Raw genomic sequence first — 10,498 nt, 5'->3', positions numbered from 1 at the left:
GCATTTTCTAAGTAACGTTCTACATCTCCAGGTCCCCAAGTGCAACCATAGGGAAAAATCAGGGAAAAATCTGTGCAGACCGGACCTAGCTCTACTCCTGCTAGCTGCACTACACTGCAGTCAAACAGCAAAGCAATGGGGACGGATGCATGGGGAAAAAAGCATCAATCTGAATATAACTGTTTTTTTCCATCCAAAATCTTCTTTTTTCCACTTAAATCTAAAATTTTCCTCGCGTTTTTGTCTTTGTTGATATGGAAACAGTCCTGAACTCAACAGTCGACTAGTAAGGTCTACCCAGGAAGCTAGAGGAAACAGAGCTACGTGATGAAAACACATGTTCACATAAGTTATGCACACTCAGTGTTGTGTGGTAAAGAACTGGTGGATGTTGCAAAGCATGTGTAGTGATATTTTGAGCTTTATATAGAGGCCAAAGTGGCGGTTTTAAAGTTCTGCCTCCATTACTTCACTGTTTAACTGCAGTGTAGCTCAGCTAGCAGGAGGCTGCACATATTTATCTCAGGTCTTTTCCTTTGGTCGCACTCGATGACCTAGAGCTGTAGAGCGTTACTTAGAAAATGCTTGGAATTCTCCTAAGGGAAAGAACCAAATGAATTCCTACTTTTAGGACAGTAAAGGTCCACACCAATCAGATAGAGAGACATTGGTGTGAGCGTCCCTCTGCAGAGCTCCACCACCCAAAGCTACGACAGCAGAATCATGCTACAGTGTTTCCTCAACAATGAAGATCATGGAAAGACAATAATCCACCTGAAGACTTTGTCTCAGTTTGCCTCGGACAGAGAGCGAGAGCCACTCTGTCCACAAGTGCTGTACGTTGGAGTGAAGACGTCGTCGGTGCTTTGTCCCCAGTGACGTCCAACAAGGCCGACGAGGTCTGCAGACTCTGATTGTTCTCCAAAGTGGATTCTTAAAGATTTGGAAGCAAACGGACTCTTCCAGCAGAGAATATAACAAAAATATATCAACAAACATAAATATATATACAAGTTTCTGTGCAGGCATACATGAGGGTGTGTAGATATGTGTGCATGTGTTTCTGTTTGTTCCCCATCGTCCATAAATATTCTGTTTCTATATTCATTCTGCTTGTGATGTAGAGAGCGTGTTGCGTTCAGGCGCAGCCGCACTCCTCCACGATCATGTTGGGAACGTCTCTCTTGACGATGTTGTACTCGTCGTCGAAGTAGAGCATGGACATGGTGCTGAGCTTGGTGGGGATGCAGCAGGAGTTCATGGAGCCGGGGCTCATCCCCCGCATGCGGTACTGGTTCACCACCGCCGTGTGGAAGGACGAGGCCGAGCCGGGAACGCCGGCCATGTAGGCGGGGCAGTTCCCCTCGCAGTAGTTCCCAAAGTACCCCGAGGGCGCGATGATCCAGTCGTTCCAGCCGATGAGCCGGAAGTCGATGTAGAACTGCTGGCGGCAGCACAGGTTGCTGCTGCCGTCGCACTCCAGCCCGCGCTTCCGGATGCGGTGCTTGTTGTCGGCCGGCCGCGCCTGCACCACCAGGAAGGGCCGGTGGGACTCGTCGCTGCGGTCGTTGAGCAGCACGGGCAGCACGCCGTCGGCCTCGCAGCCCTCGCAGCGCACGTCCAGGTTCTGGCGGCGGCCGCCCTTCTGGAACACCAGCCGCACGGCGCCCGTCAGCGGGAAGGTGTGCCAGCCGCTACGCTTCAGCTCCACGCGCTTCTCCACCAGGTTCCATTGGCTGCCCAGCCCCGGCTCCTGGTAGTACACCTTCACCGTCACCTTACGCCGCGGCGGCCGCGCCGCGCCCGGCGCCGCCGCCGGCAGCAGCCTGAAATAGAGCCAGAGCACGGCCTGCGTCACGTACAGCTGCTGGTTCCCCTCGCTGGAGATCAGGAAGAACAGGCTGGACTTGGACGTCACGATGTCGTCTGAGGAGGAGAGACACAAAGAGACGTTAAAAACCATACAACAAGTATCCAACCATGCAATCTGATTGGTCCACAAGAAATTTAGAATGTGCTCAAATCACTAAAAATATTAATGTCTGTGACAACGATCCTGTCAAAGTCACATTTATAGAACAATTAAATCTACATTTTTTAGTTAATATGCCGTAAACTGCCCCATTAAAAAACAAATAAAACATTAAAGGGATAGTTCAACACTTTGTCAAATTGGCCCATTGCCATAATCCCTATAGTCATAGCAGTAGGTTCGTTACCTTTAATTGTCGGTGCAAGCTGTTTTTAGAACGGCGGAGCAGAGCCGTGAGCTGCTCAGAGCTACGCTACGGAGGCTCATGGGATTTCTTGGTTTCCCTCATCAAACTCATCAAATACACAATCCAACAACTCCACAACGCTCTGGTGGACAAGTTGTGACCTGCACATTCACCACGCTATGAGATAATAACACAACGTTACCAGACAGAGTTGTTTTAGAGGTAAATTCATGCAAAACCACTGATGCGTGTTGCCTTCAGGGACAGTTTTTCATCAAGCAGTCTCTGTATTTCCCTCTAAAACAACTCTGTGTGGTAACGTTGTGTTATTATCTCATATCGTGGTGAATGTGCAGCTCACAACTTGTCCACCAGAGCGTTGTGGAGTTGTTGGATTGTGTATTTGATGAGTTTGATGAGGGAAACCAAGAAATCCCATGAGCCTCCGTAGCGTAGCTCTGAGCAGCTCGCGGCTCTGCTCCGCCGTTCTAAAAACAGCTTGCACCGACAATTAAAGGTAACAAACCTACTGCTATGACTATAGGGATTATGGCAATGGGACAATTTGCCAAAATGTTGAACTATCCCTTTAAAACACCTGGGAACTGTTTTAACTTGTGGAAAGGGGGCAGTACGTGTCTCCTTTAACGTCCGCATCACTGTCGCGCTCCTCGAGGGTGATATCGCTTAATTAAAGGACTGTTCCGAAGATTCAACACTTTGTTTCTATCTGAGCAACATTTTGAAGAGCAAACAATAGCAGCTGCAGGAGGGAGGGGGGGTGAAGTTTGGGAAAGTGAGACCACAGCTCAGCTCAGGGTGGCACAGCTCCTGTGGACTGTGACAGGAAAGCGTCGGGCGCTGCGCCACTTGGCCGCCGAGTCGGCCCAGATATGAGAAGGAGGGGAGGCGGCGGTGGCGGTGGGGGGGTTAAGAGAGCAGTACACAAAGGTTCAAAGGCTCTGTGTTGAATGCTGCCTGAAAATGAGACCTTATGGAGCCCAACTGTCGTCACAATGAGGCCGGAGACGCAAACTGCAGCAAACTGGAAGCAGAAAGAGCATTTACATGACATTAGCTGCTGCTGCTGCTGCTGCTTTAACGGTCAGAGGAGGAAGCTTTTATTTTGAAATGTTTTCCAGCAGCAGTGAAGACAAACAGAGCACCAGAGCAGAGCAGAGCAGCGCTGGCCGTTCATCTCCTCTTATTGTGTCTCAGCGCCGGCCGGCCAGCGCTCCCATTAAGGACGGATAAAGTTTGGATCTGGAGCAGAGACATGTAAATATCCTGAGAAGAAACACTCAGAGACTTTGACCCCTCAGGGCCTCCGTAGTCGGAGCTGAGCAGCTGTGATTCAAGCTGAGACACTACAGGTGAACAGGGTAAAAAATGAAACCAACAGATTTCACCATGAAACTCCCCAAGTTCATCACTCACATGAAGACAGTTATTTTTTGTATTACAAGTTTTGTTAAATTTAATGTTTAAATATGTAAATGAGGCAATATCTAATTAAATATGCGCTAATTTGCATATATTTCCAGAACAGAAATCTGAACAATGGATAAAGCTACTTTGTTTTATCTTGTTGACATATTAGAGTCTTTAGTTTTTACAGAGGAGGATTGTGGATCTCTTTTTATCACTCTGTAAATGAGAAAATACTGTCACCAGCCCTAAAACATCTAATGTCTCCATGTTTTTAGTAATAAAATGTTGTATAAATGAGGCTGTGAATGATATATCAACATTCCCCTCTGTAAAAACCTTCAGAATATAGAAAGGGATCAAAGTGGAAGGTTTGGTGTCTGGAAGTGCTGCTGAAGTGGAGATTTAGAGTCTGAGTCTGAAAAACTCTTTCTGAGGAAACGGCCTTTAAAGACTTGGACTGTAAAATTACACAGATTGTTATTGTCAATCCTACTTTTAGGATTTGTTGCTATGATACAAAGGAAATGACATCATTGTTCAGGGGAGAGAGAGCTTTACAACGACACCTGACATGACATGGCTCAGACTAACTCCTGGTGAGTTTATGAGAAATTTAAAGACGAAATGAAGTAAAATAAAAACCTTAAAGTGGATTTTCTACCGTTTATTTCCTCTATTCTGGAAGAAGACGTGATAAAGAAGCAAAATTGCTCAGTGCATGAAATAACAGTATTTTTGTCTGTAGTGTCTGGTCTTAAACGCACCGTCACCGGCGCCACATGGAGGATGTGATTGACAGCTTAGAGCCCCCGTCGTCCATCAGGTCTGAACCTCCTGAACTCTGAGCCGAGCCGGCGAGGAGGCGAGGAGGCGAGGAGCCGAGGAGGCGAGGAGGCGAGGAGCCGAGGAGGCGAGGAGGCGAGGAGCCGAGGAGGCGAGGAGCCGAGGAGGCGAGGAGCCGAGGAGCCGAGGAGCCGAGCGCGAGGAATTGAGATCGACAGTTAGCGAGAAACGAGCCGAGTCCAGATTTCACGGCTCAGCGGGGGAAACAGACTCATCAAAGAAACCACATGTATGATGATGACCTCATCATCATCATCATCACGGGACGCAGTAATCTGTGAGTCATGACTCAGCAGATCAGGATTAGAGCCGCGTCGCTGCAGCTGCAGGTGAAGATGAAGATGAAGATCCACCTGCTGGACGACGACCAGCTGCTGCTAACGAGGAGACGAGACGAAGCCAGAGAGACAAATATGTACGGAAGGCCACTTTAACATTTAACAGCCAGACTGGATGTGTGTTGCAGATATCTGTCATTCAGTTTTGCCGAATCAAAAAGAACATTTCAGATCCACAACTACGTTCTTCCTAGGACAAATGACGTCACTTTAACCATTCATGTGTATGGGGTTTGTCATCACAGATATCTACAATTCAGTTACAGATATCCACTATGTGAATTACAGATATCTGTAACTGAATTAAGACTAGTACTAATTCCAGTTTGAGATATCTACAATTTGATTCTGACTAGTCATAATTCCAGTTCAAGATATCTTTAATTCACCTCAATTAAAGATATCTACATGTCCCTGTTCAGATATCTGTAATTAAGTTTTGACTAGGTGAAATGACGTTGTAGATATCTCAAACTGGAATTAGTATTAGTCGTAATTCAGTTATAGATATCTGTAATTCACATAATGGATATCTGCAACTGAATTATAGATATCTGTAATGACAAACCCCATACACATGAATGGTTACAGTGACGTCATTTGTCCTAGGAAGAACGTAGCTGTGGATGTGAAATGTTATTTTTGACAAGAGGCAAAACTGAATTACAGATATCTTGAATGAAAACTCCAACTATTCACAATGTGGTTACGATGAGTCAGAAAGACGTTGTTGATATCTACAACGTTAATTCCGGAGAGTCAAACTTAGCTTTTAAATGTTAAATCCGCTTGCCATAGATATGCAGCTGTTGATCCGTACATGTGCAGTGATGTTTAGCGACTGGTAAATAAAGCTGGTTGTGTAACGTGTGAGTTGCTCAGATGGAAAAAGAGGAAGCTGCAGTTTGAACTGTGGAGTCTTCACTGGAAACCTGTGGCTGTTTTTATGGTCGGACTGACGGGCATCTTCTACTTCCTTCTGCTTTTTATAGAAGCCTGCACTATTGCCTTGCTTTGATTTACGTCACTTTTCATTATTTGGGGGATTTTTCAGAAACTCTGCAGAGAAAAACACATGACGAGTGTTTTCAGGCTCCTTCCTCTGTGTCTGAGTTCATCAGTAGAAGGCAAAAACACTGTTCAATTTTTAGATTTTGGGCCGTTTTGCTTCTTTATCACGTCTTCTTTCAGACCAGAGGAAAGAAATGGTAGAAAATCCACATTAAGTTCACTGTAAAGCTCTCTCTCTCCTGAACAATGATGTCATTTCCTTTGTATCATAGCAACAAATCCTAAAAGTAGGATTGACAATAACAATCTCTGTAATTTTACAGTTTTTTACAGTCCAAGTCCAAGACTTCAGCAGCACTTCCAGACACCAAACCTTCCACTTTGACCCCTTTCTATATTCTGAAGGTTTTTACAGAGGGGGTTGTTGATATATCATTCACAGCCTCATTTATACAACATTTTATTACTAAAAACATGGAGACATTAGATGTTTTAGGGCTGGTGACAGTATTTTCTCATTTACAGAGTGATAAAAAGAGATATCCACAATCCTCCTCTGTAAAAACTAAAGACTCTAATATGTCAACAAAATAAAACAAAGTAGCTTTATCCATTGTTCAGATTCCTGTTCTGGAAATATATGCAAATTAGCGCATATTTAATTAGATATTGCCTCATTTACATATTTAAACATTCAATTTGACAAAACTTGTAATACAAAAAATATTCGTCTTAATGTGAGTGATAAACTTGGGAAGTTTCATGGTGATATCTGTTGGTTTCATTTTTTAGTGTAGTTAAAACTTCCACCTGGTTCAACAAGTTTAACTCGAGGTTCAGATTTCGTTTCGTGTTGAAGAGACTGTAAACGCCTCACGTCACATCGTCTTCATCCTCCACTTTAAACCATCACAGGTGTAAACCCCCCCCGCCCCCCCATGATGAAGACCATATGACAAGCTCCTTCTCTTAGTTCAGACGCTGCGTTCAGGAAAATCCGGCCTTTGAACTCCAAACTGTCGCAAACGTTCTCGCGTGCAGGAAACTCACAAAACCAACACCGAGTTGTGTGTTTTTTCTTTTTTTTTCATACAGTTAGATCGCACACACACACCCACACACACAGTGAATTGTAATGGGGAGCCATGCAGGCTGCAGGGTTTCAGCCCGTCACTCTGCATTCAGGCTGCACGACGGCCGACACAAAAGCTCTGACCTTAGACTGAGGAGACGGATCCAACACAGGCCTGTCATGTCACACACACACACATAGACACACACACACACACTGGACACCATGAACACACACACACGCGGCTCGGAGGCCGCTGGTCGATGTGGAAAGCAGATGTTTTTATGTTTTTGCCGTCACTTGGAGCACGTGGGCGAAGCAGGTGGCGGCGTTGAGCATTTTCAGCCCAGATCGCCTCCTTTAACCCTCAGACTGACCCAATCTGTTCCCTTCCTCCTTCCTTCCTTCCTTCCTTCCTTCCTTCCTTCCTTCCTTCCTTCCTTCCTCCATCCTTCCTTCTTTCCTTCCTTTCTTCCTTCCTTCTTTCCTTCCTTTCTCCCTTCCTTCTTTCCACAATCCTTCCCTTCTTCCTTCCTTCTTTCTTCCTTCCTTGAACCAATCTGTTCCCTCCCTCTATCTTTCTTTCCTTTTCCCCTCCCTTCCTTCCTTCCATCCTTCCTTCCCTCCGTCCTTGCTTCTTCCTTACTTTTTGACCCAATTGACCTGATCTGTTCCCTACCTCCTTCTATCTTTCCTTCCTTCTTTCCTTCCATCTTTCCCTTCGTCCTTGACTCAGGAGGGTTAACCCCACCCCCCTCCTCTGGGGCCTTGACGCGGCGCCATGTCCCCGCTGGCAGCCGCTCAGCGCCGACGCAGCCAACTGGCAACACGGCGGTGGCGGCGGTAGCGAGGTGGAAGGTCTGTGACACAGCGGCCACAGAGAGGAACACGGTGAAGTGAAAAGGCTCTCAGCGGGGAGCCGAACCTCCGCCGACGCCCAGAGCTCGTGTTTATACCCGGGGGGGGGGGGGGGCAGTGAACACAACACTGGGGGAGAAGCCAGAGAGTCCCAGATGTCCAAACTTTCTCTGGAGCGCTTGAACGCAGCAGAGTAGAAGAAACCTAATCACCGAAACTGACATTTACAGTTTTATTTTTACAGTTTTTAATCCAGATCTGTAAAAAGCTCGACCTTTGACCTTTGACCTTTGTCTGGTCTCTTCCATGAGGATGAAACATGACAGAGAAACTGAACCGGACACTTTTATCCTCATTCCTCAACCTCATTTACGTCAAAACAGCCACCAAAAAATTAACTGAAAATGTTTTACAGTGCAGCCGAGAGCCAGTAAAATTAAATTATTCATATAAAAACTTTTCAAAAGCTCAAATTGAATCAAAGCATCAGAGAAACTGAAGCCGAGCTGAAGCAGAGAGACGGAGAACATGTTAGTGAGCGGATCCAGCTGCAGGTAGCTGCTATGGCCCCGCCGTGCTTTTATTTTGGCGGGTTTTCAGGCCCCTTGCATCAACATCTGTTCAACATCAGCATGTTCTCTGGGCTGTTTCTCATTCAGTCAGTGTATCAAGACACACACACACACACACACACCTAAACACACACACTCCAGTGTTCAGATGCTGACAAACTGAGGTGAACTCAAGTCAAAGTCACTTCCTGTTCACCGTAGAAATAAAAAACTCTGAAAACTCCAAAATTCAAGGTGACTGGCGTTTTGAGTCTGAACTAAAATTCTCAAGTTTTGAAGAAAATGACATAAAATGAGGTGAAAGAATGATCTTTTGTTGATTTAACTTAAAGTCTTGAAAGTTAATGGTCCAACTTTAACCAAGAAACTTGAAAAAGAGTTAAAATAAATATTTTTGGGTAATTTGCAACACAACTAAACATTTTCTGAAAAAATATTGTTAGCTAAACAATTTAAAGTTGTCATTTTTAGAGTGAATTCTATCAAACGTCAGTGATGAAACTTCATTTTCACATTTAAAGTGTAAAAAATGTTTTAAAGAAAACGACATAAAATGAGGTGAAAAAATGATCTTTTGTTGAAATAAGTTAAAGTCTTTAAAGTTAACGGACCAACTTTAGCCAAGAAACTTGAAAAAGAGTTCAAATAAATATTTTTTAGAGTGAATCGGTTCAATGATGAAACTTCATTTTCGCATTGAAAGTGTAAACTGGGTGGAATGTGCCTTTAGTTGGAGCTTTTTTTCACCTTTCTCTGCGAAGCTGATGATCTCGGAGCTGTCCTCGAGCAGCTCGTTGCTCATCGCGTGCCCGTCCAGGTTGGGGATCTCCACGCGCCCGTCCTCGCGCAGCTTCCCCGCGTGCAGCTTCCGCAGCGCCGTCACCATGGCAGCCCTGGGCAGCGGGTGCGTGATGTTGGGCCGCTCGCGCATCTGCAGGCGGCTCAGGATGTGTCTCTTCACCGCCTCCAGGAAGTCTCCGCTCAGCCCCGGGTTCGATTCCCCCTCAGACTCCACCGGCTCCACCGGCTGAGCCAGGCCGCAGGAGGCGCAGCTTTCCCGGGGAGCCTCGGCAGCAGCGGCGGTGGAGGAGGAGGAGGAGGAGGAGGAGGAGGTGCAGCGGATGGAGAGGACGCAAGCCAGGAGGAGGAGAAGAGCCAGCCGGAAAACACAGCTACTCATTTTCTGTCCGAGGAGGAGGAGAAGAAAAAGTTTTTCCCTCTTGAGTCCAAAGTTCAAATCCTTCACGGAAAAACACAAAAACACACACAAAAAAAAACACGCAGGTGGAAGTGGAAGTGGAAGTGGAACTCCTGTCCGCTGCTGGAAGCCTCTGGTCCGGATCCGTCTTTACATCTCTGGGTCCAGGTCTGATCCGGATCTCTGGTTAGGTTCTGGTTCTGGTTCTTTCAGCGGCTTCAGTCTCGCAGCTTCACCCGCTCATGGTGCCTGAACTCCGGTCAACTTCTCCCACAGATCCTCGGTCAGCAGCAGCATCATCATCACCATCATCCTCACTCTGTGCGCTCCACGCTCCCACTGTGCTGCTGCCGGAGTGCCGCTGCGCAATTAAGAAGAAGGAGTTGAGGAGGAGGAGGAGAGGAGGAGGAGGGAGGAGGAGAGGGAGGAGGAAGAGGAGGAGGAGGAGGAAGAGCAGAGCCGCAGAGCGCACCGAGGAGCGTTTCCATCCTGGCGTCTGGGACTCAGCGGCCAACACACACCGCTGCTTTTATATAGAGGAGGAGGAGGAGGAGGAGGAGGAGGTGGGGGGTCAGGTGGGCGCGGCCAATCAGGACACAGACAGGGAAGGAGAGGGCGGGGCTAATAATAATTATTATAATTATAATAATAATAATGATAATAATAAAAATCCCCAGAGGAGAAATAAGTGAATTCTTCCTGAAGGAGCTTTAAACCCAGATCCACTTCCTGTTTCACAATAAAAGCCTCAATCACAGAGAACACACAGGATGTCTATTACAGTAGTAAAACAGGCAACAAACAAGTTAAAAACTTTCCTCTTCACAACTGCATTTGATTAAATTGTGTGTGTGTGTGTGTGTGTGTACGTGCATGTGTATACCAGTGTGTCCCCTGAGCATTCATATAGAAGTGTATGTGATACTGTTTTGACTTTGCTCTGTTTTGTCTTGTTT

At 46.2% G+C, this 10,498-nt stretch overlaps 1 protein-coding gene across 1 annotated transcript; it reads right to left on the bottom strand.

Moving 5' to 3' along the window:
* Positions 1-660: 660 nt before the first annotated feature.
* Positions 661-9,598, bottom strand: LOC146990456 (inhibin beta B chain). The gene is made up of 2 exons (XM_085793980.1): positions 9,092-9,598; positions 661-1,926 (listed from the first exon to the last, which is right to left on the bottom strand). Exons 1-2 carry the CDS (start codon positions 9,522-9,524, stop codon positions 1,139-1,141), a joined length of 1,221 nt encoding a protein of 406 aa, XP_085650106.1. The 5' UTR covers positions 9,525-9,598; the 3' UTR covers positions 661-1,138.
* Positions 9,599-10,498: the final 900 nt, after the last annotated feature.

Source organism: Trachurus japonicus, chromosome 2, assembly GCF_045865225.1.
Source record: "Trachurus japonicus isolate A0001 chromosome 2, Traja_1.0".
NCBI lineage: Eukaryota > Metazoa > Chordata > Actinopteri > Carangiformes > Carangidae > Trachurus > Trachurus japonicus.
The sequence above is the reverse complement of the archived record's forward strand: the minus strand, read 5'-3'. Positions and strand labels throughout refer to the sequence as shown.

Excerpts from the sequence above, each read along its gene's own strand:
- LOC146990456 (XM_085793980.1), bottom strand. The coding sequence starts at position 9,524 with ATGAGTAGCTGTGTTTTCCGGCTGGCTCTTCTCCTCCTCCTGGCTTGC. Across the intron at positions 1,927-9,091 it reads CATCAGCTTCGCAGAGAAAG|ACGACATCGTGACGTCCAAG; the intron begins GTGAAAAAAAGC and ends TCTCCTCCTCAG.